At 41.6% G+C, this 27,387-nt stretch overlaps 3 protein-coding genes across 7 annotated transcripts; 1 reads left to right on the top strand and 2 right to left on the bottom strand.

Annotated features, from left to right (window-relative positions):
• Positions 1-4,845: 4,845 nt before the first annotated feature.
• LOC123407532 (aspartic proteinase-like) lies at positions 4,846-8,504 on the bottom strand. Of its 3 annotated transcripts, none has more exons than XM_045100692.1 (12): positions 8,317-8,504; positions 7,624-8,014; positions 7,432-7,492; positions 7,211-7,305; positions 7,014-7,126; positions 6,645-6,918; positions 6,423-6,536; positions 6,228-6,292; positions 5,986-6,130; positions 5,790-5,909; positions 5,474-5,562; positions 4,846-5,380 (listed from the first exon to the last, which is right to left on the bottom strand). In XM_045100692.1, the coding sequence occupies exons 1-12, from the start codon at positions 8,487-8,489 to the stop codon at positions 5,296-5,298; spliced, it is 1,725 nt and encodes a 574-aa protein (XP_044956627.1). In that variant the 5' UTR covers positions 8,490-8,504; the 3' UTR covers positions 4,846-5,295. The 3 variants fall into 3 exon arrangements, with proteins under 3 accessions (XP_044956627.1, XP_044956629.1, XP_044956628.1); XM_045100693.1 differs by having other exon boundaries at positions 5,304-5,388; XM_045100694.1 differs by lacking the exon at positions 6,228-6,292 and having other exon boundaries at positions 5,986-6,102.
• Positions 8,505-15,346: 6,842 nt separating this feature from the next.
• Positions 15,347-21,974, top strand: LOC123411191 (transcription factor GAMYB-like). Of its 3 annotated transcripts, XM_045104131.1 has the most exons (6): positions 15,347-15,450; positions 15,601-16,076; positions 20,346-20,921; positions 21,018-21,093; positions 21,363-21,634; positions 21,716-21,974. In XM_045104131.1, exons 2-5 carry the CDS (start codon positions 15,651-15,653, stop codon positions 21,629-21,631), a joined length of 1,347 nt encoding a protein of 448 aa, XP_044960066.1. In that variant the 5' UTR covers positions 15,347-15,450; positions 15,601-15,650; the 3' UTR covers positions 21,632-21,634; positions 21,716-21,974. The 3 variants fall into 3 exon arrangements, with proteins under 3 accessions (XP_044960066.1, XP_044960064.1, XP_044960065.1); XM_045104129.1 differs by lacking the exon at positions 15,347-15,450 and having other exon boundaries at positions 15,462-16,076; XM_045104130.1 differs by lacking the exon at positions 15,347-15,450 and having other exon boundaries at positions 15,463-16,076; positions 21,018-21,081.
• A 274-nt stretch (positions 21,975-22,248) lies between these two features.
• Positions 22,249-25,003, bottom strand: LOC123411192. The gene is made up of 5 exons (XM_045104133.1): positions 24,774-25,003; positions 23,938-24,197; positions 23,257-23,347; positions 22,543-22,609; positions 22,249-22,464 (listed from the first exon to the last, which is right to left on the bottom strand). The coding sequence occupies exons 1-5, from the start codon at positions 24,830-24,832 to the stop codon at positions 22,411-22,413; spliced, it is 531 nt and encodes a 176-aa protein (XP_044960068.1). The 5' UTR covers positions 24,833-25,003; the 3' UTR covers positions 22,249-22,410.
• Positions 25,004-27,387: the final 2,384 nt, after the last annotated feature.

The following is a 27,387-nucleotide window of genomic DNA, read 5'->3' as shown; positions in this document are numbered from 1 at the left end:
GCTGTCTGCCTCGTCCTGTAGCTGCTCTGTGCCAAGCCGAATGGGGGTGGGGTTCAGTGTAAATTCAGAGCTTGCCCGTATACAGTACAGGAGAAGACATGCAATTAAATCTCCATCGGTCCAGACTCATGCTAGTACTTCCTTTTTCCGAATCAATGAATAATCCATCACTGCCTTCTTTTAGCTGAACCCATCGCTGCCTTCTTTTAGCTGAACCCATCACTACCTTGACTGGCCTCAAGATGTATGATTCCGCATTTTCGACATATAGCTGAAGTACTCATCAATCCTTTCATCCTGCCAAGAATCCTTACTTCTGGGTTTTGCCATGGTACCGATGGTTAATGATAACATCATATCATTTTATTCTGTTTGTAATACGGGGTAGTCATGCTTGGTTAGTTGCAGATGTACATGCTAGATGGTAGAGCGGCAGCTAACTTAATTCATGTGCCAAGTGTTTATTTTGCAGGGGCGGCTAACTTCATCTTGTATTGCCTTCACAGGTCTTAATGCTACAGGTGCAGCTAGCTTTATCTTTCGGGTTAGTCGACTGAAAAAAAAAACGGTCAGTCGACTAACCATGAACTTGTTGAGTTGGTTTGCTTCAGCTGATAATTTCTGCGTACATAGTCATGGTGAAACAAGCAGAGCACGAGCACGGCCGGTCTAATAACCGGGCAACATGCACGTTGTTTGTTAAGTGGAAGGCACCACCGCTGCACATATACACACTTAAAAGGCCAACATCGGTCGCTGCACACATCCGCATGCTGCACACTGGCTCTTCAAGTTGATACCCCACTAGAAGGGTTGAGTGTGCTTTGTTGGCCCGTTCGTGTTGTTGAGTTTAAAATAATATTCAATCTATTTCAAAATATAAGCTGTATTACTTTTTTTAAAAAACAAATCTTTCAAGTTTGTTCAAATTTGTAGAGAAATGTACAAAAATCCATAATATCACATTGATATGATTAGATTCGTCATGAAATAAATTTCCAAAAAATTGTGTAATATTGTGGTTCTTGATATGTGATTTTTGTGTTATCCGCAAATCAACTTGGGAAAATTTCTGCAGCGCAGGCTGCAAGTACATACTACATTGGTGCTAAAATATTACATGATGACATTTTTTTCCTTAGTGTTGGAAGGGTGCGCGAGATTAATATGTTTGCATAGGCCGGTTGATGCAAATTGATTTGAAAAACCGTTGGCCCAATCATAATCATAAACGAAATCCAAATTGGACATGGCAACTGAATGAAAGAGAGCAGAAATTAGGGGACATGGTGAATTTAGGAATTAAATATGAGAGCTCCTTAAAAATTAGGGGACATGGTGAATTTAGGAATTAAATATGAGAGCTCCTTAAAAATTGTTGACCAAGTCAAATTTGGGTGACCAATTCTAAATTAAGGGCCTCAATTAATTGAGAGGCCTTAAAAATTAGGAAGCATGGTGTATAGTGTAAAAGAATTGAATGATATAGCTTTAAGAAATTATTAATCCGGTCAAAATTGGATGACCCAATTTTAATTAAAGACCTCAATAGATTGTGGGTTCTTTAAACCTAGGGAGCTTAGTGTTATATAGGATGATGGCCCTTCTCTTGACAGAATAATAAGGCATACTGGATGATCCTACGTGCATGTACACAAAATTGCGCTTTTCACAATATGCAAGAATAAGCATATAAATACTGGATTTTTTTGCAAAAATGAAGATTACCAAGAAGGGATGAATTAATCGCACTGATATTAACCTTACAGAATGTTTCTAAATAAGCATACACTAGTGATTTTTCACAAAAAAAAAGTGTTTTCTAAAAAGTAATGGATTAGTGACATCAGTATTGCCCTTACAAAAGAAAAGAATATGAAAACTATAACAAAATAAAAGAAAAAGGTTTTATATGGAAGAGTCAATTAATCTCATTGGTATTACGCTTTCAACAGAAATAGAAAAAAACCTAACAATGAATGAAACCCTTTAAAAAGAAAGGAAATGAAAAAAAAAACTTCAAAAAACTTACACACAACTTTCACTAAAATTGCACTTTTTGAAATATGCAAAGAATAAGCATATAATGGTGCAGTTTTCACATTCTACTATGTTTTACACACATATTATCTAGTACTGGCATTTATTTATACTTACACGCACAAAAACAAGAAATAATGTTTTCAAAGAAACAATCAATTGCTGGCGTTGGTATTACCCTTTAAAAACAAAGAAAATTAAAAAAAGAAAAGAAAATAATAAAATTTACACAAAAAATACATATTTTTATAACACGCAATAGTAGTCATATAATAGTGGAATTTTGTAGAAATATGTTTCCTAAGATGTAATGAATTAGTGGCGTTAGAATTACCCTTCAATAGGAAAGATTGAAATACAAAATAAAAAAAATCAAAACAATTTAGTTCTATAAGAAAAAAAAATGAATCTGTGCTTTTTATCACCCTTTAGAAAAAATGAAACGAAATGAAAACTAAAACAAAATCGAAATAATGAGGTTTTCTAACGAAGAACAAATTAGTGGCATTGGTTTTAACCTTTAAGAAGAAATAATATTTTAAAACTTAATACAAACAATGAAAACATTTGCATGCTATATACAAAAAGTTATTTTTAAAAAAAAATATGCATAGGAATATAATAGTGTAATTAGCGGCAGTAGTATTAGCCTTAAAGAAGAAATAAAATAAATAAAAACTAAATAAAATTAAAATAATGAAGTAACTTAAAGAATAATGAAATTGTGCCATTGCTATTACCCTTTAAGAAAATAAAAATAATCTAAATCAAGTAATGAGAATTCGTTTACACAATATACGCATGAATCATGCCGTTTACATATGAAAACATAAACATATTATTGTGGAATGTTCGCGCAAAATAAGTTTCCTACGAAGAAATGAATTAATATCCTTGATATTAGCCTTACAGGAAAAGAAATTTTTAAATTTAACAATGAATTAGTAGAATTAGTACTATCCTTTAAGAAGAAACAAAATTAGATAAAAATTTGCACACCACTTTGCATTGAAATTGCATTTTTTAGTATGCAAAGATTAATAATATAATAGTGCAATTTTTGCACATATTGTATAGCATTTGCGTGTATATATTTACACTCACCCAAAATTTAAAAAATACCTTAAAAACAAAAAAATAAAAACTAACTAATAGTTTTAAAATAAAAAAAGCAAAAACTGATAATAATAGAAAAACAGAAGAAAAAAAACGAAGGGAGAAACGGAAAGGCTGGATTGCTCCTAGTAATGGGCTTTGGCCCGTTAAGGAATCGACTGACCCAAACATGTGGCCGGTCAATTTAGCACAGCCCAAGCACCTCATAAAACAAACCAGAAAAAATATAGCAACACGAATCTCAAAGCAAGATCAATGACACACAAAATTGACTGATCCAGATTAAAATTTCAGGTGACTTACATGTAGCTAAATTGTTATCTTCCATTGCCTTCACGGGCCTTAATTCTACAGTTTTGGGTAACTTAATCTTTCGTTTCCTCCACAAGTCTTGATGCTGCAGCTGCAGCTGCAACTAACTTTTTTTTGCGGGGGTGGTAACTTAATTAATTGTTGGTAGATATGTAGTATATCACTAAACCACCTAGGATTGGAGGTCTCATAATTAATTGAGGTCTTCAATTAGAATTTGATCACTCAATTTTAATCAGGTCAACAATCTATTTTGCTTATTTCTTTATACAATACACCATGTTTCCTAACTTTTAAATCTTCATAATTAATTTAGGCTTCAATTTACAATTGGGTCACCTGATTAAATCGGGTAAACAATTTCTCAAGGAGCTCTTCCATTAATTTATTTTAAGTCTCTATATTTCCTAATTTTAAAGCTCTTTCATTCGATTAAGGTATTCAATTTTGGATTTGGTTTACAATTTTGATCGGGTCAACGATTTTTCAAATCAAACAGCAGCTACCGGCCTACAAAAATATATTAACCCATCGCAGATTCATGTCATCATGAAAAAAGCACCACCATGTGATATTATAGCCAAATAAAGTACACGCAACCAATGATAAAAAATATCCCCACATAACAACATTAGAAATAAACATAGAACACACTCCATCGTCTCCCCACCGGCCAAATTAAATACTCCATCAATTTCAAAACACAAGGATTATTAGTTTTTTGAAAAGTTAAATTTCTGCAATACCAAGTTTAGAGCCAAAAATATTCGACTTTCACAATATTAAACAAAAAATATGAAAAATCATTTCCTGATGAATCTAATAACATAGATTTCACATTATGAATGTTGATATATTTCTCTGCAAAGTTGATCAGATATAAAGAGGTTTGACTTTTAAAAAAGTAATACACCATACATTTTGAAATGAAGTGATTGAAAAAAATTGAGAATCTCAACAAATTCAACGGCACAACAAAGCACGCCCAACCCTTCTAGTCTATATTACTCCTACTTCAGATGCAGATTTCTTCTAACTGAGAAGAGGAAGGTGAATAGGAAGAAATAGAAGTTCGGATTCAGATTTCTTCTAATAGATATGCTTGTTAATAAAATTTGACATGAAGTCGGTTTTTAAAATTGATATTAAAAGGGTTGTTGATAAATTTTTACCAGTCATACCTGCAACTTATGTTTATTTTCTCCTATAATTTGGAACATCCGTTTGGTTCTTGTGTAGATTAGTTCTAGTGGGCTCTTGATATTCTCAGTTTGAATGAGATATCAAGCATGCCGATCGCTTGAAGCACTTACAACGACTTGATTGAGCATATTTGGGAATAGTTTGGGCAACAATAATTTATGTGCATGAAATTGATTCAGGTAACTGGAAATATATTTTCATGTAAACCACAAACCAGTTAGTTCTTGCCATGAATATAGGCCACAATGTAAAAATGTAAAAATGATCCCAAAATCTATTGAACGGGAACTAATTTAGATACAACACTCAAAAGAAAATACATTAGGACAATTGTCTCTAAATATCTACTGCTCATGAGACCATGCTAAGAGACGGTGCATTGGGAGTGGCCTTATAAAGGATGATTCTCATCGTGCTTATTACATCAACCTCGTATCGTGTGTGCTGTGTGCAGGTCCATATCAAGCCATACATAGCAAATAGCTATACAAATGCTGGTAGCAAGTTCATCTGTTCCTTTCTACTAATAAGTTTCTTGTTGACCTTGCAACTCACACGTGCTTGCAGTATATACATACCGGCCCTGAGCCCTGATACACGGGAGATGATGGGATTCACAAGTCCTCATGCGGACTTGGCGAACCCAATCCTGCTCTCGCCAAAGTCGAAAACGGTGTGATAGGCGCCCATGAAGACGTCTCCAAGTATCCTGCGATTCCGCAACACGAAACCTCAATCAGACGGATTGCAAGGAGAAAACAAGCAAGGGATGGTGAAGACTGGAGACTGTTAGGGCGCATACCAGAGCGGGCCGCGAGGGGGTGGTACATCGAACGCCATGAACCCACTGATGCAAATTGTCTGGCCTGATTGCTCCAGCCTCACTACGTACTGCACAAAGGAGAAAGATTTAGACGGCATATATGTAGCAAGTAGACTGTGAAGAGTGACTAAGGCAAGTAGGTAGCAGTTGGTATAAATAAAACCAACATCAGTTCAGATTGGGCATTGACTATCTTAACCGGAGGTACGACTCGTTATCAAGCCTAAGAATGTGATAACACGGAATCGGTGCAAATTTGAATAATGACCCAGGTGTAACTTAGGGGGCACCTCACCTGCTCTGGCGTCAAGGTGAAAGTCTTGTTTGCTAGGGTGAAAGCAAGATCAGGCATCTCTGAGATCTGGTGGCAGTCGACGGTTGATTCTCCGTTGGGGCTCGGGAGACGCTCACAGAGCTGCAATTCGCGTTGGAATCGGGCCGTTATCACACTCTTCACCACTGGACAATCAGAAAATACTGGTGGTACTGACCTGATTTGCATACTGCAAGATGAGCTCTTCTGTTTGGTTTTTACGGAGCTGATTCTGTATCCAGACAACAGTCATCTCACAAGCAGTGCAGAGAAGATCAGAGCCTCGCTTCTCTTTCTTATTAACGACAGATTCAATTTGGTTACTGCATAGTCATTCATGATAGCAAAACTGTTATGAAAACATTGAGATACACATGTGTGAAAATGGGAAATACGGCTGCATGCGTATATTGTGCTAACCTGACAGAGTGACTACCATCAAATACACACAGACCGATCTGACTGCACACTTTCTGTGGCCTTGTCTGCTCAGTGACAACTTAGTATTAGTATTCTTGTAATTGGTTAGAGAATTCAAGATCAGTGAGAAGATTGTAATAACAATAATCCAATTGCCAAGATAACAGGGGAGCGCAAGTGCAGCAACTGACAAACCTGTGCTACAAGCATCTCGAGGATCATCTCTCCATACTCTCTCACTACTTCCTTGCATTCTGTACTGATAATCCCCTCAGCCCCAATTGCATGATTGACTTGAGCCACTATGGTCTAAGAACGGTATAAAATACAAATGTACAATGTATGTCCCAGTTATATACCATAGTTGCCACAATGCGCATCTAGCAATTATGGTTCGATCCAAGCAAGAACACATACCGTTGGGCCAGCGAGCAGTGAGGTCCCTGAGTCGACAATTGCAGCGCAACCACCAGCACAGAAGCCAGTTGACTCGCCACCAATGAGAAGATCACCCATGTCAAACTGCCAGTAGCCTTTGCGAGTGACCGGAACGTACGTGTGTTTCCCCTTGTAGTGCTTTTTGTCCACACCCCCGAACACAAGTTCACCTCCCGCGGATGCATCAGGGTCGCGGTTAAGCCAGAAGGAGAAGATGTCCTTCTCTATCAGTTTCTGCTCTTGCATGCTCTGCCTGTTTGTTCATGCAACACAGGAAAGGGTATTCAGGCAACAGCATTATTGAGATTACGACATCATGATAATCTGTTCAGAGGTCTGAATATGTACCAAATTGGAGGGGCGCTTCCCACGGAGATCTCGGGAAATCCGAGCCCAAGTATACCATCAAACTTCCCAATGATAAAAGTAGGACTTGCTTCACGGGTTGTCTCGATAAATTTCTGAAAGACAGTAAAAGTACAGCATTAGTTTGTACTCCTGCATACAAATATTATACTGAGCTACTTACTAATTCAGAATTTCACCTGATTTTTTACAACAAGCTCGCCAACTAACACGCTGTCCTCGCTGAAGAAGCCAGCAATTGACCCAGAGCCATAGCTAATTGTGCAAGTTTCTCCTGGACAGTTTCAACAACCAGCAATATGCATGAGTGTGCAAGGAAGTTAAGAACCATTTTCTGGTTTGCAAAAGCAAGGAACCAAAACTGAACATAAGACAAGCATATTATGCGTGTCCAGCATACCGTTCTTCTTGTAAGTGGTCGATTTGGTTGACTTGTATTTGTGGTGCAAGTAGCATGCTATCTGAATGAACATGGACACCATTGCATCAAATTTATGTTCTATAACTCAAAACATGCTTATAGTACCCATTATCAAGAAACTCAAAACATGCACCATGGTAGTACCACATGTCTGTCAAACACTAAACTTACCGAAAAGTAGCATTTCGATGATGGAACCCACAGGTTTGAGCTCCCCGTGTCAAATATGACTGTGAAGTTCTGCGGCGGCGTGCCGACACCGATCTCTCCAAAGTACTGGGTGTCGAGGTAGTTGTCCAGGGGAACTATGTCGTCACCTGACAGGCCGAGAGAGTGGCGAGATCCATCGTCAGACCTCAGCAATTTTGTCTCCTGCCTCGCCAATTTTGCGGCTGTTAGGGTTTCCTTATCCAGCCTCTTCTTGCTCAGGTTGATCCTCAGCAACCCATCGGAGCAAGCGCCGCCGAGCAGCAAGGCGCACGAGAGGATCCATAAGCAAGTGACCCCCAAGAAAGGCATCGGCCTCATATCCCCAGAACTCTCTGGGCAGAAAGATCCCCAACTGCGAATCCAAAAACATAATATATATAGCTTATTTTGCCGAAAGATTTAGAACATATCAAAGCAAAAAACTTTAACATCGATGATAGGTTCGGACTGGACTCTCATATCCATTTGTCTGGTAACATCGGAGCTGCCAAATCGAATACCTAAGGGGTCCTTAATTAGCAGCATATAGGGAAATGACCCACCGAATAATACATATGGACAAAATTAGGAACTTCACAAAGAATCGTGATAGCTCGAATTTCTAAGCCTTTGAGTGAGATTAAACTGCTAGCTAGGCTGTTGAACTCGTCGTACCTTGCTGATGCGAGCGAGCCTCCCAAAACCAGAGGCTGCCGGAGAAAAGAGTGAAGAAGAACTAGAGGGGAAAGAGTGGAAGATAAATAGGACACGCCAATCAGACGAAGGTGTTGTTTAGTCGGAACTCGGAAGACACGGAATCTAGAAAGCAGGTTACTAAGGCTGGCCATAGTGAGAGTATCATAGCCAATAACAACATCTCCAACAAGCGGCAAAAAAAAATAACATCCTAAATAATTTTAGCGCGTCACTATAGCAATTTTACTTATGTCGGAACCAACATTATTTTATCACATGTCTAAAAACGCACGCCCAAAAAAACGTGCACGGTAAATTGTGAAGCGCGTAATCCGACATCAAAATATGTTGCTGCAATAACGTTTTCCAGGGCGTGTCTAAAATTTTTTAGCGTGTGAACTGTTTTGCATTGTCTGTCGGTGTTGTCCGACCCTTAAAAAATGAATCTTTTAACATGCGCAACATTTTTTGAACGCGTGTTGCAGATGCTCTAAGAGCAACTCTAGACCGTTCGACCGCAGGCCGCACGAACCTGCAAAATGCGTGGTTTTCATAATTTAATACATATTTCAAAATTACACACATTTCAAATAATATAAAATGTGAATATTATGAATTCAAATTACAATGATTATTTAAGTCAGCAAATAAAACTAATAATTCATTACAACAATTGTTTTGAATAAAACAATGATACTGATCACACATGAATTAAATGAAATGAATGTGAAACGCATTGAAGCTCGCATCAACGAATTTTCTACGGCGATCGTGGGGCTCAAGGGGAAGGAAAAGGGGCTCATCGGTGCGACGGCGACGGTGGCGGTTCGGCGAATCCGGGGCAGGCGTCCGGGGCGGTCGGTGGCTAAAGGCGGTTGATCCAAGGCGACGATGACGTCGCAGTGGTTCGGCTCGTCAGATCCGGGGCGGGCGACACCATTCTGTTGGCCGGAATGGCCCAAATCGCAGGCGGCGGCCGACGGCAACGGTGACAGCATCTGCGGGAGGGGATGTGGGGAGCGCGGGAGCTGAAATGTCCCCCCCCCCCCCGCCAACCGCTTCCGCGAGATACATGGCACCGACGGGTCAAGAAGGACTGTGTTTTCGCACGTCGGAGGGGGATTTTACCGGGGCCCTCAATTTTTTTACGGGTCAGACGCTTTTAAGGTTTCTGTTCGGGTCACTTTTTTTGCCCAGAACCAACCAATAATTATTTTGCGGGTCGGGACGATTTAAGGGGTGTGCTAGAGTTGCTCTAACAGCAACTCCAATCGACCGACCCAAAGGAACACACGCTTTATGCGTTTAGGCCGGCATGTCCGTTCACTTCTGCATTTAGATAGGTTGTGCACCCAACACCGCGGTCGCATTTTCATCCATGGGGTCGGCCTGCTTACTAATACATAATCCAGATAATTCATGTTTTATTACAAGCCATATAAAAGTTAAATTGTCTCAAATATATCATAGTTTCACAACCAAATAAAAATATCTTATAATTTACAAGTCAAATAGAAATTGAATTGTCTGAAATAAAATAGACCAATATATCTATGGGTTGCCAACACGAGCCTACATATGCTTAACCAAATCATCTTGCAGCTGAACGTGAGTTTCCCGGTCATGTATTTGATGATGAAATTCAATGAACTGCGCAAACGTTGCCGCTCCTTCATGATCAGGCACAACATTGTCATCCTGAAAGTGAAACCCTTGGTCGTGGATACGTTTCGGGTGCTCATCATCAACGATAATGTTGTGCATGGCCACACAAAATTGTTATCATCTCCCATAACTTCTTGGTGCTTTAAGTTCTAGCAGGATACCGAACGATGCTCTATCAAGATTGAAGAACACCAACGGCACGCTCCATATTCTTCCTAACAGTCTCTTGTTCCTAGGTAAATCTCTTCATTTTCGCTCCTACAGTGACGGGGATTGTCTTCACAAGAGTTTCCACTTAGGATAGATACCATCAGCTAGGCAGTATCCATTTTTGTACATGTAGCTATTGATCTTAACATTGACCTTCGGAATGTTGCCTTCCGCAAGTCTTCCAAACACCGGGGATCGTTTAAGTATGTTGATATCAATGTAAGATCTGTCCATACCGAAGAAAAGAGTGCCAGATTCAGAGATCTTGTGATGTCACAACATTGAGTATGACGGTGCAAGCTTTGACACGGCCCGGATGCAGCCCCTGCCAAGCAGAAGGGCGGTTCTTCCACTGCTAGTGCGTACAATCTATGCTACCAAGCATCCCCGAAAAGACCCTGTTGGCATTCATCGCCAACAGCCGGGCAATATCCACAACATTTGACTCTCTCAAGTACTCATGTCCAAACACTGCTACCATAGCCTTGCAGAACCTACACATAGATTCTAGGCACGTGGACTCACTCATACGAACAAACTCATCAATGAGATCATCGGGAACTCCGTTTGCAAGCATTCAGATAGTTGCGGGGGATTTCTGATAACAATCTTTTCAAGTGCATCCTCCTTGCACACAAAATACATATCGTATCCGACCCCCCCCCCCACATACAGTTGAAAGCATGCCTAGCCATACGAAAACAGTGCCAGAATTGGTGATGTTTGAAGAGCCAGTTGGGTGTCTCAAAGTAGTCCTTCCAAAGAAGAAAATGATCACTCTCTGAGTTGCAATTCAACGCAGGAGTGTGCTTCAGGATCGAGTCCCGGAACAATGACCGTTGCCTACTAAGGTGGTCATGGATGACCAACACAGCAGCCACCATCTCCTCATTGTCGGATGAGGAATCATCGGAGTCGCATAGGAAACTGTGGAAAAAGAACTCGCCGGCGGAGTCCATTTGTACTTTTGAGGCAAACCGTCGAGTAACTTGTGGGCCTCATTGAAGAAGCTGGCCGACGAAGAGACGCTCACCTCCCCTGCACTAGGTAGTTGGCCCAACGGCCAGGCGGTGGTGGTGGCGACGTGGGAAGGTGGCGTGGTGCGGAGGAGGTATGTGGACGCGGACAGCTGGCGAGGGCACCATAACTAGGCGATGGCGACAACGAGATTGCGTGAGTGGGGGCTCGTTGTCGATGGGGGAGGAAGAGAATGGCCTATGTGCCACTGACTGTCGAGGCCGTGGGAGGAGTAGGCGGGCGTAGCGCGCGTCCGCCTTGTGTGTGCACCAACGCAAATGAGGCTCGAATTTGGGCCAGGAATGGGTCAACACACGGATGAAAAAGCGAACACGCGTCTGTTTGGGTCGGTGCGTTGGGCCGACTTTTCTGTAAGTTTTGACCCAAACGGACACGCGCAGACGAAATGGGTCGGCGTGTTGGAGTTGCTCTGAAGAATAGAATAAGAGCACCCACGACCAGACTTGACAAATATGAATACACCAAATCCAACCTGAGCACATCCATCGACAGTGAGCAGTGACATCTCGAATAATCTCTTCCACATCAGGATACTCCATTTACAAATCCTCAAATATATATTATTACATTTAAACTAAAGTAGAGCCATGGTATCGCAAGGATCTCCGCGGGAGGTCGTTGCCCGGGTGTCGATGCTCGGCATGGGCGGCGGCTCCTACTTTGGAGTAGCGGGCTCCAATTCCAACAACTCCGAGCTCGAGCTCACGCAGTCCGAGCTGTGCCGTGACCGCAAGGAGGTTGAGGAGGAGGACGTCGAGGAGGTGGTGGCCTTCGAGGCGATACAGGAGTACCTCGATGTCCATGGCATGGAAGATGAGGCCGAGGAAGATATGCCAACTCCATCATATGATGTTGCCGTGCTCACTTCCCACGCCGAGGAGGCACTACACGCGACACATCGGCAGCTCGACCAGATGGTGCTAGCCGCATCTGTGTCCACGGCGCATGCAGAGGCTATCAGGTACCGGATGGCTGAAGAAGATGTCGCGACTCAAAAGTAGAGGAGTGCGGTCACTCTGCGTGCAGCGGCCGCCAGCGGCCGCCAATCAAGGCGGAAGGTGAGGGACCGGGCATCGTCGTCCTATCCTCCTTCGACGATGAAGACCACAACGACAAGGACGACACCATCGTCCTTTCAGACAATGAAGACAAGTAGTTGTCCATCTCTTGACGCCGGTCGGCCATCTTATGTCACTGCTCTTAAATTTCATATTAGTGTTAGTTTAATTATCATTATGTCTGTTCACTCTGTTAAGCGTTGAACAAAACTAAAAAAGTGCTTGAGCTTATCTGAATTTCTCAATCTGCTGTGTTTTACACCGTTGTGTTCTATCTTTTTAGGGTCACTCATTCCTGAGCCCTTCAATAATGTAAAAAATATCAGGTCATATAGACGAGGCTCTGTCCATAAGCACAAAGACACACACAACTCAAATGGCTCACACGATGCATATTCAACTTTTGCTCTCGTGTTCAACCCCACGGGCGGCATTATATTTCATCCTACGTTTTGCAATTAAATCAAACACTCATATGTGAGTCTTGGAGGTGTCCAACGCATCATTATATTCCACTATTGCCCCTAATAAATCAGACACTAATAGATGGATCCTGAGTCTCCCACGCATCATTATATTCCACTATTGCCCCTAGTAAATCAGACAATAATAGATGGGTCCTGAGTGTCTCACATGTCAGTATATGCGTCAGATAATGGACAACTACATTGACCCGACGAATACGCTTTGTTTTGGCATTTGTGAGTATGGGGTGAATGGTGGAGGGGAAAAGTGAGGGACGTTAGTTTGGTGGGGCAAAATTAAGGAGTACTAACCAACCAATGACATAGAAATAAAAATCCATTTTATTTAATGTACATTGTGTATTATTTTTATACACGAGAAACATTTGTTTTATACACGTTTAGCAGTTTTTAAATACATAATCAACATTTTTTCATATAAATTGTATGTTTTATTTATCTTTCATATACACAACAAACATTTTATGTATACACATTTAATATTTAGCAAGTTCTTGATTAACACTTTTAAATACTTTATTAATATTTGTTAATGCTCGATTATCATATTTTAAATACATGATCACATTTTTCATTCTCTACATACATTTAACCATTTTAAAATACCTGTTTAACATTTTAAAAATATTTTATGTAATATTTTTGTAAGGATGTTGATAAGTGTCACATGTGTGGTATGAACATATGGCAACTTCAAATGTTTTTTATTGCAAGTTTAGTGACGCGTGGATGACACTTTAGTTGTCAAGAATGAGAACTTCCTTTCCGGATGACAAGTTTCAGCTTTTTTTTAGTGGCAACTTTAGTTGTAAAAAACATCAGGGTCGAATGCTTTGTGCCACACCTATGGCACTTATCATCTGAATTATACATATGAAGAGAGAGGGGATATTTAGAATTATTTACCTATTAATAAAGCACCTATTGCTTTTGTGGTACGTCATTAAAAATGTTCTGAAAGTTGGCTTAAATTACCCACTATGCCATCCATAAGTGAAAAAACGGTCCAATTTTTTTTGTCAAAGTCGTCGTCGCGGCGTGCAGTTATTGAAATATGAGAACTAAAAATCTTGAGCAGGCGCTTGGTGTGGTGACTAGAGCGGCTGCCTTCCACACAGCACACCCAGGTTTGACCCCTGGTAGGCACACAATTATTCATCCCTATTATTTCTCTTTGTATATAGCAGCAAACATGGGTTAATGGACCAGCCCATGTTTTATTATTTCAATATGTTTTTTTCTTTAAATTAATCCATGATTTTCCAAAATTCTATTTTTTTTTAGTTTTGAAAAAAATGTTCATGAAATCATAGAATGTCTTGACATTAAAACAAAGGTTCAGAAAATCAGAAAATGTTCACGGATTCAAAAAATGCTGATGGTTTTAAAAAATGTTTGCATATTATAAAATAATTCACACAATGTCTATGAATTTTCAAAAATCGAATACCCAAGTTGTTCCCCATTTACAAAAAAATCATCAATTCAAAAAATGTTCACTGAATAAAAAACTGTTCATGCATTTTAGAAAAAAGATAAGTTTACATCAATCGACAAAACTTGATCACATGGACACTGATTTTATCTTTTTATAGCAGCAAACACGAGTTCATGGACTAGCCCATGTTTTATTATACCATTTATTTTGTACTTCTTTAAACTAATTCATGATTTTTCAAAATTCCAATTTTTTGAGTTCTGAAAAATATTGTTCATGAAACCATAGAATGTTTGGGAATTGAAACATAGGTTCAGGAAATAATAAAACGTTCACGGTTTAAAAAATTGATGATTTTTAAATACTGTTCACATGTTATAAAATGATTCACAATTTCGAAAAATATATTCAGCAAATATAAAATGTTCATGGTTTTTAAATGACCATTTATCCAAAACATATTAGTGAATTCAAAGAAAATGTCTATGAAGTAAAAATAACGTTAAGAAAAACTAAAAAAATCTTGAATTTCAAAATTTATTCCCCATTTAAAAAAAGTTCATAGACTGAGTAAAAAACTGTCCATGCATTTCAGAAAAAAGTTAGTGGGCATCAATCAACAAAATTTAACCACGACCATCATTGACGAGGATGGAAGAAAAGATAAGTGGCAACATGATGGGCCACGGTGTTAAGTACAAACATAGAGGATGCTCATATGTCGGGGTATTGAGCCATACTTATTTGACTATAACGTAATACTTTTGTCTCCCGTTGCAACGCACGGGCATATTTGCTAGTGCTAGTATAAAGAAAACATAAAGAAGAAGAAAACGAAAACATATAAAACGTTAAAGAAAACAGAAAAAAAGGAGGCAGTTGCCACCTGCGCGTTGGGCTGGCCTAGTTAGGCGCCTGACGCAAGCGAACCCTACCTCTCGCTATAAGCGATACATACGCGCGCCCGACGTCAGAAGCACTCTGCTGTTTCTTCCACCGCTCCATTCTCGGGCCGAATACGCGGGCCCGTGAACCCGCTCCATTCGAAATTGGACTTTTACCTCTATCTATCTATGATCTGGAGTATCTCCTAGTACTACGCGTGCGCACTCCAAAGCCATCGCGAGTCTATCTCTCCCTCCCACCCTCCCTCCCTTGTACACTCTGCGCCGCCGCCGCACGCGGTAGATCGGTCGCTCCAAAGCCCCTCCTCTCCACGGTGAGCACCGCACCCGAGATCAATCTTCCTAGATTCGATTCGATAACGTCGAATTTAATTGGCCTTGGTTGGATTGCGCTGGAGTGAATTTAGCTGTAGATTGGATTTTATTGCTGATGCATTTCCTCCACTCTGTTCTCAATTTGGTAGGGAGCTGGCGCGGCTGTGCTGCGGCCTCTCGGCCACGAACGGGGTTGAAGATGGAAGAGGAGGACGCCGCGCTCGACTTGCCGGAGATGCTGAAGGAGGAGGTGCACTCGCCGCCGCGCAGCAGCAGCGACGACGATGAGACCGAGGATGACGTCAGCGACGGCGAGGAAGAGGAAGGCGGGGCTCCGGTCGGGACCGGCGGCGCGGTAGCCAGCCGGCCGCCGCTGAAGAAGGGGCCGTGGACGTCCGACGAGGACCAGCGGCTGAGGACCTACGTGGAGGCGCACGGCGAGGGTAACTGGAATCGGGTCCAGAGGAACGCCGGGCTGAACCGGTGCGGCAAGAGCTGCCGCCTCCGCTGGGCGAACCACCTCAGGCCCAACCTCAAGAAGGGCCCCTTCTCCGAGGAGGAGGAGCAGAGGATCATCGAGCTTCATGCGCTGCACGGGAACAAGTGGGCTAAGATGGCGTCCGTTGTAAGTTTGCTCGCTCTGCTGGAGTATTATATACTCCCTCCGTTTCAAAATAACTGTCTCAACTTTGTACTAGCTTAGTACAAAGTTATACTCCCTCAGTTCCTAAATACTATAAGTCTTTAAAGAGGTTTCACTAGTGGACTACATACGGATATATATAGACATAATTTAAAGTGTAGATTCACTTATTTTAATCCGTATATAGACCCCTAGTGAAATATCTTAAAAGACTTATATTTAGGAACGGAGGGAGTACTAAGCTTAAGACACTTATTTTAGGACGGAGGGAGTATTATATATACATGCTTCTTGATCGGGTAGCCACTTAATCCATTGCTCTTCTCTCGTTAGTCTAGATTGGTGATGATTTGCTTTGGTTGATTGGGTTGGGGGAACACTGCTCTTGGTCAGACAGTTTGCCTAGTGTATACAGTACATGCGTAGAATTTATGTCGTTTTTTTCATTCAAAAAAATTTATGTCGTTTTCCCCTAATAGGTAGGTACTGTATTTTTGAGAGAAATTTTGCTAGGCTGCCGGGAAATAAGAAAGTTGTTATTGAATTGAAGTACCGGTTTGTGCTCTGCTAATCCATGCGATTCTGTTACCAAGTCGTAGTGATTCGTTGTTCAATCAGACTGGTTTGCTAACTAATCCATGCAAGGGGTCGACTCTTTGGGTGACAGTTCTAAGAGCATTCTCTCTCATTTGCTATTTCTGTCTCTCTCTTTTTTTTTTTGAAATTTGCTATTTCTGTCTCTACTCTCTATATATAGTCATGTTTTACTTTACCTGTACATTCAGTTAGCAAATATGAAATTGTTATTTTCTATATTACTGTTAATAATAGAATATAATTTGGTCATCAGCTGGCATTCCTAAAAGATGTGAATTTAACTATTTGGTTTTGTCTCTTATCAAGTGGGTTTCTTGCCTATAGTAAGTCATGTGCATTGTCATTTGTCACCAACAATGATGTCATATTTGTTTCTTTAGTGTTTTGTCTATATTTTTCGGTATGTGTAAGGGCATCTCCACATCGACCCTCAAACCGTCCGCACATGTCCCGACCGCGCTGGTGGTCCTGGACGCGCTTTTTTCTGTAAATGAGAGACAAAGTGTGTGTGTGGTGGTGTGTGTGTGGGGGGGGGATTTGTGGGCGTTTGAACCACTGCCATGTCCGCGTGACTACCCTAACCCACCAAAAACCCTCCTTCCTCGCCCGCGTGTGTTTCCTCCTAGTGCCAGTTGCCAACATTCATGTCGATGTAAAGCAACAGCTCCGCATTGGTGCCGGCCCAGAGCAGAGGCGGCCTCTTACTGGGGCCGACATTCAACCAGTGCGCCGGCCAAGAGCGCCATGCGCGCCCCCTGTGTTCACGTCTGTTCAATGCTGGCGAAACGTTCATTATATGGAACGGGACAAATATCTACCATGTACGTTCAATGTTTGTTCGTCTGTATGCCACCATTAAGTAGGCTCATTGGCCGAGGAACCAACTCCGGCGCCACACATTGCCGCACCCGGACGCTTGACCTCACGAGAATATTATATTTAAAGGTGGCAATGCACGACTAAACTCCACACCACAACACACCCGCTCGACATCCTTCTCCCTTGCACCACATCCACCATGATCACGAGCGGGAACACTCTGTGGGAGAGCCTGTCGATGAAGATGAAGCACGAGGTCGAAGCCCTTGCGACCGCGTGGCAGCTAGTAGCGCGTGAGTGCCATGGCCTCGGCAAACCCGAATTGTGTTCCAGAGCAGCATGCACTCTACAAGGCCGTGTGTGCTCAGTGTGTCGCTTGCAATGCAGTGCCGACGCAACCGGACGTGGACGCGGCTGCACAAGCGCTGGCAGCGCTGGCGGTTAAGGACGACAATGTCGCCGTCCAACTTTCAGGGGCACATGTGGCAAGTGGACAGTGAAGGACCGTCCACGTCCATCATCGACCTCACGTCTACCTGCACCGGTGACAGACATGTCGCGGACTCTTTCGAGGATGATTAGGGCATGGGAGGCGACACGACATTGTGTCCCAAGTGGGCCAACCTGTCTCCCATGTTCCACTCTTGATCGTGGGAGACCACACCTCCACTTCACGGGTATTGAACCCCGTCGCTGTTCATGGAGACGGTAGATGGAGGACGTGGTCGTCGATGCAAAATACAAAGAAAGTGAACGACGAATGCTCTCGTAGGACAGGTGTAGGGTCTGGTCACTTTTTAATGAAAAATGTCTGAACTGTAATGAATTTGTCCGGTTCATATGAAAATCCGCCGTGTTTGCATGAATTTACATCGTTAGTTGAAATTTGGTTCGAAATGTATGCGGGCAGCGTTGGATGCTCGACTCTCGCATCTGTGTCCGTAGATTGGCCCCCTATCTGCGGACGGATGCATAAGCAAATTTACGAGTCAGCGTTGGAGATGCCCTAACATTAACATACATTGTTTATTTTTTTCTTAATGTTACCTTAATGTTTTTACTATAACAATATCCAGAACTAGCAGGTTACCCAAGCATTTACGCGGCTAGATTACTTATGTTTTATAATATTCTTTTAATATGTTTATTATTTTACATAATGATTGTGTACTTCTATCATAGATATTAATTTTGCCTAATTCTTATATAATTTTGTATATTAATGAAGCTTACAATGTTTATATATATTAACTCCAAATTTAACTATTTATGGCCTTCATATAGAGTCTGAACAAATATCAAAGTTTAATTTTCGAAACTGAGCTTTATAATAATTTACACTGCATATGCGCAAAATTAGGTCTTTCAAAATCGGTTATAAAATATAGTCCCATTCTTAAATTTAATCTTATCTTTTATAAATTAAATCTGGAACCTAATATTTTTATTGGCCCGACGCACGTAATATACAAATTGCAAATCCCATTTATTCAACGGTATACACTTATAAAATTAAGGTTTTTTTCTTACTTGCTTGTAATAGAAAGTTGCCGTTTCTAATTTGTCATGTATATGCTCTTTGATTTCTACTAATAAATCATTTTTCTCAACTGAAAAATAGTTCTTTTTTCTCCATCATAAGGTGTATGTAAGCACGTCGGTCTAGTGAATCCCGTGAGAAAAGAACAAACGGTTTGTGTCATATAGGTGGGTTTGAGTCTTGGGACATCTGATGGGTTTGGCATGCGTAGGTAGTAGAGTTGGTTTCTTGCCTCCGTTTGAAGTTCTTGTATACGTGCATGAAATGTGTGTTTATGTGTTAGTCCTTATAAACCTGGATGGAAGGGTGCGTACTCGTGTAATTTCATTGTAAAATATTTTCGTTATGAGGTAAAAATTTAAACAAATATGGAGATTTATAATATAGGAAGTCTACTGTAAATTATGACATATTTACTTTTTTTGTAGCCTATAAGTAAATAAATTTCTTTATGAAATTCTGCATATGTGTAATGGTAGGAGCATCTGTGTATACTAATATAAAATAGTTCGAATTTGTTTGAACTCTAAGTTTAAAAGATAAGAAACTCAGCTCCGTAAAACGATCAACGTTGTGATTGTCGGGGGGTCTGGATGACTACAGCAGCAAGCAGTGTATCCTTCATCTTTCGTTGCTCTTTCAGATGCATGCATATTTTTCCTTCCACTTTAACTAGCGTATACGCATTGCCTTTTTCTAGTACCTACTAATAGTTCAAACATGTGCAGTGTACCAATTTGAGTTCGTTGGTGTGTGTTTCGTACTACGCCCGGTGTGATTAATAATAAGTACTGTATATTCAAATAAAGTGGGTTTTCGCTGCATGTAATTAGTACGCGCTAGTGTGCGTCCAGTCTCATATAGCAAGTGGTGGCTAATGCAAACTCTGTTTTGGACTACTACGCTACCACAGATTCCATTAAACTCCTGTTTTTTGCGGGTAGGCTTCATGAATCTTCATCGTTAAAATATTGATGTTTTAGACTGATAAATTTTCACCATTTATTTTTTATCATCTTAATAATATTATAATACTCCCTTCGTTCCTAAATATAAGTCTTTTAAAAGATATCACTAGAAGTCTACATACGGAGCAAAATGAGTGAATTTACACTTTAAAGTATGTCTATATACATCCGTATGTAGTCTACTAGTGAAATCTATAGAAAGACTTATATTTAGGAACGGAGGAAGTAGATCACTTGTCGTGACACACATATTTTTTGTTTCAGTAACTATCTTTGGACTACTTTACTCATACCATAATTGTATACTACTAATAATTATAATTTCAGTTAGAAGGCCGCACGGATAATGAAATTAAGAATTTTTGGAACACAAGAAAGAAGAGGCTTCAGAAATCTGGTCTTGGTCTTTATCCAGATGGTTTGTTATCTCGGTTGGCAAATCAAGAGATGGGTTCTCCTAGTCCTGATGATTCACATGGGAAAAAGCGACCAAATGAGCTCTTACATGGAAATGGTCTTGAATTTGATGACATTATATTTGAGAAATTGGACTATAAAAAGCAGTCACACAATTTCCTTACTCCAAATTTTGGAATTCAAGATTCTAACTACCCTTTGAAGCGCCATGCATCTTCTGGCATAGCATCAGACTACGATGGCAATCCTAAGTGTGAACAATTTTCTAATGAGACTGAGGATGCCTCTTACAATGATCTCAACTCTGAGATGTTAATTGTTTCTTCTAATAATGTCATTTCCAATAGCACACCATCATTAGATGACAATTTCCCTATTTCTGGGACTATACAGTGGCCCATTAAAACGGAGTTCCCTTCATTCCAATATGCCTTCTGTGATAGAAGCACCAACTTGTTCAGCTCTGCACCAACTCTTCCTGAACAGGTTAACAACTTTATTTTATTTAGAAGTTTTTTTTTTTGATAAAAATATGTTTTTTCCACTTCTCAAAACACTAATTCGATGAATGTTTTGGTTTAGGTACATGGAATTGGGGTCCCTACAAAGTTCGAAGGAACGTTTGATCCAGAACTTCCATTTGCATGTGTGTACCCTGGTATTTCATCCTCTTTAATCTTTGATGGTAGTACCCTTGAGTATAGTTCTTTTAATGAACTTAAAACTTACAAATCATATACCAATAAGTTTGCTTAATCTTACTTCGATTTTCCAATATAAGATACAACTTAACCTATTGTTCAATATGCTTAATATATTTGTATGTATCAGTATTAGATAAAAAACTTAATTGATTTTTTAGTTTGCTTAATCTTATTTTAATGTAGCGGTATATAATAAAACTTAACTCTTTGTTGGTTTTTGCAGACTTGGATGCTATTTCGATGGACAATAAACACAATGCGAATATGTTACAAGACACACATTTGTTGCCAGATCCTTGTGCGACAGATGTAGCAAGATTTTTGAATGAAGATTCAACACACTCAGAGTATCAACCCAACAACGGTCCACTTAATGCATTATTGTTTGGAAATATTTACAATGACGTTACATTATCAGCCAAGGATGATGGCCATCAGATCGTGCTTTCTAGTAATGACATACACAGTACACACCACTTGTCTGGATATTAAAACGTAAGAACAAAATTGATAGTGCCTATTGATTTTCTTTCAAGTAGCTAAGTTAAATCTTTATAACAATTGTTATTTTTTTAGGGCAAGGATGGAAAAGATTAAACTTTACAACAAGCATGATTTTTAGGACGACATCTGAGACAATGCCGACGATGATGAGTTCGCTTTATACAGTCCTTGTCTCTCGATATTACCCCGAGAAACATCATTCATGAAGCAGAATTAAATCGATTTTTTTTTGTTGAACTGAGTGTTTGTGTAAACACATTCCATTCATTCATTCATATTGTATTGTCAAAGAATTTTATATTCAATATATTGAAATGTTCCTCAGTGTTAATCAATTGCTTTTTTTCTATCCTTTTATTATAAAAATGAAACATGATTCCATCTCTAAACTGTATTACCAAATATCATTATATGACATTTGATATCGACAAGCTTCAACCATGAAATTTCTCTTTGCCATGTTTTGTCATTGGAACAATCACAAGCCAAGATTTGTGGTTGGATAGTATTTTTAGTTACATGAGACATGCAAACTTCCTTTTATTTGACTTCTTATTTTTATTCAAATAAATGCCATCGAATTATTACTATTCTATAAAAAGCAGTAATAAATTACAATTGATTTAAGATAATAATACCGTATGTTCAAGGTCCCAGTACATAATTCAGTTCACCAAATATACACTTTTGCCAACTTAGAGCTCACTGCTCTTGACAATAATCTATAATCTCATAACGTGACTTGAAACAAATGTTCTTTTCCATGTCTAACCGTATAGTCCTTCTTGCTCCCACACGTCCACAAGCAAGTCTACCATTTCCTGTAAATAAATTTATAATTTTAAATAAGTATGAGAAAAAACATTATAAAAATAGAATGAAATTTCATAGGATTTTACCGCAAGAGGAATTGGTTGGTAGAATGGTTTATTGCTTCCTAGCAGACTCTCATACGTTGTGTTCCAACTGTATCATCAGCAAAGATATCAAAGGTGGAGAAAATAGAGTTTAACATTCAATGTTACTAAAACAGAGTGTACCCTAGTTCCATATACTCCATCCGTACCGGTGCATAAGTCATCTTACGTTGTGCACCGTGACAAGACGGAGGGGAAAACGAGAGAACTTCGGACTACATATAAGTCTTCTAAGATATTCCACTTCGGACTACATACGGAGCAAAATGAGTGAATCTATACTCTAAAACTGAGTGAAAACCAAATATGTAGTGGAGTTTCTAAAAAGACTTATATTTAGGAACAGAGGAAGTATTTGCTAATTGATACCATTGCATGCAATGAACTGACCACTGCATGCCGTGCTAGATAATCACAGGTCATTAGAAACATACACACCCCACGTTTCTTATTGGTTGATTCTTTCATTCATGTCAAGAATCAAGAAATGAGGTGGGAGTTAATGCACCGCGCCTAAGTGTTTTGGGATTGTTTGGTTTTCGTGAGACGACTTATGCACCGATACGGAGAGAGTACAAAAGGGAACTGGAATATGTAAGTATATATAATATTTAGACATTCTTTTGGTTCGAAGGCCATAAAAATAAGACATTTGATGTATTTCAGATACAACAACAGTATATTACAATAACTCACCTTATCTTTGGTTCTCGAGGCTTTTCAAGTCGAGATTTGGATTTTTTGTTTCCAACCCACTGTTGTCTAGTCTGGTTCCACTGGGCAAGACCTTTAAATACAGGCAGAATAAAAGTTTACATAAGATTAACAAAATAGTAAATGAAAGCAATTGCATCTCAATCTGGTGGCACATGAACATGCTACAGAAATACTAAGCCTGATAATTAGAATTTTTCAATAACTTGCATCAGCGTGTCACTATGCAAAGAACAAAAAAAGTAGAATAAGACAGCAGATGCTTTTGTTGGTTTTCTGTTAGTTCAGATGCAGGATCATCTCATGCCAACTATCTTGATCATAATTTAAACATTAACATCAACTAAATTCTGAGATTGTTTCAATAAGAACTGTTAGTTGTCAGCTGGTCGCAGAGACGTTAGAAGACCCAGTGTGCAGATGTAAGCATGGTTTTGCACATAAGTACAGAACTACAGCTGCTACAAACTCTGGATGAAAGTCATTTGATGTTCTAACTAAACTTGCATATAAGGACATGGATGCTAGAGCTCCAATAATCAATTGTACAATTGCATTTATTTGACAGTAAATCACACTAGTATGATGGAATGAAAAAATAACAGAAAGGAAATGGAACAGGTGCCACGGCACACAGAGTGATCTCAGGTGCAGGATGTACACCTTGATTTACAAACTCGTTTGTGTTGCTGCTACTTCCAGCTCCATGCTGATCGCTGGATTGCGGCGCTGTACTGATTGAAGACATGCTCCTCTGCGATTGTAGTGCGCTGTTTCCAATCCCGTGTGCGCTCGTGCTCCAGAAGCCCTCAGACAAGTTTGTCTTCCTTACTGAGCGGCCTTGGATCCTCAAACCTTTTGAAGGCTCATCGACCGCTATTATCGGAGCAGGCTTAGCACAGCCACAGCATCCAAGGCAACTTCTGCTCTGTAGCAAAACAGTATTGACCAGTGAGCGATTAGCTTCACGTATCCGAGAGTCTGAGACAAGTCATGTGGCATAACAACCCGCGAAAAGCTATAAAGTAACGAGTTATATGCGCAGAAATCATAAGACAGGGCATTTCGGTACGAGATTACAAAAGGTTAGTTTCAAGATGAGGCAAAAAGTGTGCCTCTCATACCAAAAGTAAGTCATGGGCATTAAACAAGAATCAGGTACCATCACATGGAGCACCTCCTACTATGGAAACGATGGATTCAAGGACCGCCTGGCCTCCGCAAAGCAACATCGGCATGTAAATGTTTACAGAGCGGGCGAACCGTGTCTATTTATGCGCAAGCAGCAAGAATCGGAACCGGGAGACAGCATCGCTGTTGCACATGGAACCGGGGACAAAAGGGGAGAACCTCGCATACACTAATCATGTTGGCCTCCAGGTGGGGGGCACAGCGCGAGCCCTAATCCCTAAACCCGATTGAGCTCGCCGCCGCCGCATCGGGTTACGGCGAGTACGGACGAAATGGGTGGGGGGTGGAGAGTGAGGAAAAACACGCACCCCATGCAGGCGACGAGGCGGCGCACCCAGGAGGAGAGGGACCTGCAGCCTAGCAGCATAGCATCCGAGGCGGCGGGGTCCAGCGCGTCCGTGGGTGGTCGTCGCGGCGGTGGAGGGCGGGAGCAAACCCTAGGCCCCAGCGAGGCGCACGGGTGGAGGAGGAGGAGGAGGAAGGGGGAGGTTGCGGGGGCGAGGCGTTGGGGAAGAAGGAATCGGGAATGGGATTCCGTGGTGCGATGGGATTGGAACAGCAGGGGAATACGAATCTAGGATTCAGGAGCAAACGTTGCTTAGATTTTCTTTATGGGTAATAAATAAGTTTAATACCACTTAAGTGATCGACTATAATGGTTTGAAATTTATTTTATCTTTGTTATATTATACAATGTGTAGTTTCACAAACAACAATTTTTCATCCGATGCTCATACAACGTATCAGATCGTATATCTATGCAACTAAAAAGTAACATATGCACAATAGCTTTGGTGAACTTTTATGCCTTAAACCATTGTTATTGGACTTGAAGGAGGAGGGCGAGTTAAGGGCATCTCCAACATATGTGCAAACCTCTCGAACCGTTCGGACCGTGCTGTCTGAACCGCATAAGTCATCAAACATAATCCAGTAGCAATCTGTGGACCGATACAGACGTGATTTCTCTCGTATTTTTCGTGCTTTTCATTCCATGCGCTCTGTCACTTGTCGCACCGCATTCATGTCGGCCAGAGCATGCAACATTTGTCATTGAAGCCGCGATTTGACCAGACGAGAAGGTTGCTCACATGGACGCGACCTCTTGGGCGTCACCGCTTCAATGTGGACGCCGCGTTCCGAGAAACCAACTAAGTCACTTGTGCCGCATTGAAGCGGGCTGATCGCCCCCACCGCCTGGACTGGTCACGACTATTTAAGTCGCGCTCTAGCACACTGCACCGTCCTCCTTTCCTTCACTGAGTCTTTCCCTCTACCCGACTTCTACATCCTCTCCATGCCCAGCCAGCGGCGATGCCGAAGTCCTGGTTCTCCGCGTTGGTAGACCGCATTGACGGAAGCTCGTCATCTCGCGGATCATGGCGTCGCTGCCCTCGCTCACAGGAGCCATCAGCATCCACGACTGCGGGCTCCTCCGGCAAGGAGGAGATAGTCATCTCCACCGGCGACGAGGAGGAGGAGCCGCTCCAGCGGCCACGTCCACTCTCGGAGGTGACGGTTAAAGACAAAGAATTCGTGTGACAGATGGAGATCGTGACAGAGCGTTCGCTTCATCACATAGGACCAACACCACCATCACCTACACGCGTGAAGGAGGAGCCATCGTCCCCGCGCGGCTCCGCTTCAAGCATGAGCCGGCATCCTCGCTCCGGCAGGTGAAGGATGAGTTGGCGTCTCGGCCGCGCAACTGCGGCCTCCACACCAACGGTCGGGTGAAGCAGGATCCCGCGTCCCCCTCAGCGCCTCCATCACGTGAAGCCGGAGTCGATGTCGCCCCCACCGCACAACCGCTATGCGTGTATCGACAACCCATTGTCACCACCTCGACGCCATCGCCCCTAGATAAATGAGGAGGTGCCGCCTGCAATCACCAAGACGCATGGCCGCATCGTCCACTACCTGGAAGGCAGAGATTTCGACGGTGCCTCTGACTCTCGAGCCATGGTGTCTGAGGCCGAGCGTGTGGCGCGACAGCAGGCGAAGTATGATCGGCACAATGTCGGTCGCTCGTCTGCGTTCGCCAAGATGGATGTCGTGCCGGAATGGGTCCGCAATGACCCGAACCTCATCGTGGCGTGGGCGCTCGACCGCTCTATAACCACCGCGGAGACAGCCACCAGGCGTCACCGCCGCCTTGATGGCTCGCCAAGATTGGCGAGGAGTGTTCGCTTAGCGACTGCTTTGCTAACACCGGTCGCGGCAAGGTCGTCGATAGGGATCCCAAGGCCACGTCGGTAGTGTCTGCAATAGCACTCCACACGGTGCGGTAGGAGGCGGAACGGCTCCTCTGCGAGCGGCGGGTAGCCGTCGGACAAGGTTGCCACAACCCTCCGACGTCGTTCCGCCGCTAGAGGGACCACGACGAAGACGACAACGATGAAAGCGGTGCGGCAGGGCAAGGCGGGCACGCATACGAGGTGGTCGTACAATATAAGGTTTAGTTTTTTTTTTCAAGTTTGTAGTTATACGGTCGAATATAGGCATTTTTATGTAAACTATATTCGAACTTAAATGAAATCCATATGGTTTAATCAAATTTGTCTCGTTGGTTCGAATTGTTGTCCGGATGTATGCGAATAGCGTTGGATGTCGCCCTCCCACATTCATGTCAATGGATTGGTCTCGTTGTCCACAGATGAGTGCGGAACGAAATTTACGGGTTGTCGTTCAAGATGCCCTAAGAGAGTAGTGTCATGAAAAATCACTATGAAGATGAAGAAACGAGCCCTACAAAAGGTGGGGAAGGGGGGGGTGTTTGCCACTCCCCGACCTTCGAGAAAACTCTCGAGATTTTATTTGAAGGGTTAGATGAGAAAAATTAGCCTTTCCCACCATCTTCATTTTTTGGCACTCCACACCCCTTTGATTTTGTTCTTTTTCACCACCGCCATAGACGGGTCC

This window comes from Hordeum vulgare, chromosome 7H (assembly GCF_904849725.1).
Source record: "Hordeum vulgare subsp. vulgare chromosome 7H, MorexV3_pseudomolecules_assembly, whole genome shotgun sequence".
Lineage (NCBI taxonomy): Eukaryota > Viridiplantae > Streptophyta > Magnoliopsida > Poales > Poaceae > Hordeum > Hordeum vulgare.
Note: the sequence above shows the minus strand (reverse complement) of the source record. Positions and strands in the feature narration are given on the sequence as shown.

What these genes read in the sequence shown, in the direction of transcription:
- LOC123411192 (XM_045104133.1), bottom strand. Translation starts at nt 24,832, where the DNA reads ATGCTGCTAGGCTGCAGGTCCCTCTCCTCCTGGGTGCGCCGCCTCGTC. An exon ending in CGCCTCGTCGCCTGCATGGG is followed by an intron (nt 24,198 to 24,773) that starts GTGCGTGTTTTT and finishes GCTACAGAGCAG; the next exon opens with AAGTTGCCTTGGATGCTGTG. An exon ending in ACCAACCAATTCCTCTTGCG is followed by an intron (nt 22,465 to 22,542) that starts GTAAAATCCTAT and finishes ATTTATTTACAG; the next exon opens with GAAATGGTAGACTTGCTTGT.
- LOC123407532 (XM_045100692.1), bottom strand. Translation starts at nt 8,489, where the DNA reads ATGGCCAGCCTTAGTAACCTGCTTTCTAGATTCCGTGTCTTCCGAGTT. An exon ending in GACCACTTACAAGAAGAACG is followed by an intron (nt 7,306 to 7,431) that starts GTATGCTGGACA and finishes GAAACTGTCCAG; the next exon opens with GAGAAACTTGCACAATTAGC. An exon ending in AGCTTGTTGTAAAAAATCAG is followed by an intron (nt 7,127 to 7,210) that starts GTGAAATTCTGA and finishes ACTGTCTTTCAG; the next exon opens with AAATTTATCGAGACAACCCG.
- LOC123411191 (XM_045104129.1), top strand. Translation starts at nt 15,567, where the DNA reads ATGCATTTCCTCCACTCTGTTCTCAATTTGGTAGGGAGCTGGCGCGGC. An exon ending in CACCAACTCTTCCTGAACAG is followed by an intron (nt 20,922 to 21,017) that starts GTTAACAACTTT and finishes GTTTTGGTTTAG; the next exon opens with GTACATGGAATTGGGGTCCC. An exon ending in ATTTGCATGTGTGTACCCTG is followed by an intron (nt 21,094 to 21,362) that starts GTATTTCATCCT and finishes TGGTTTTTGCAG; the next exon opens with ACTTGGATGCTATTTCGATG.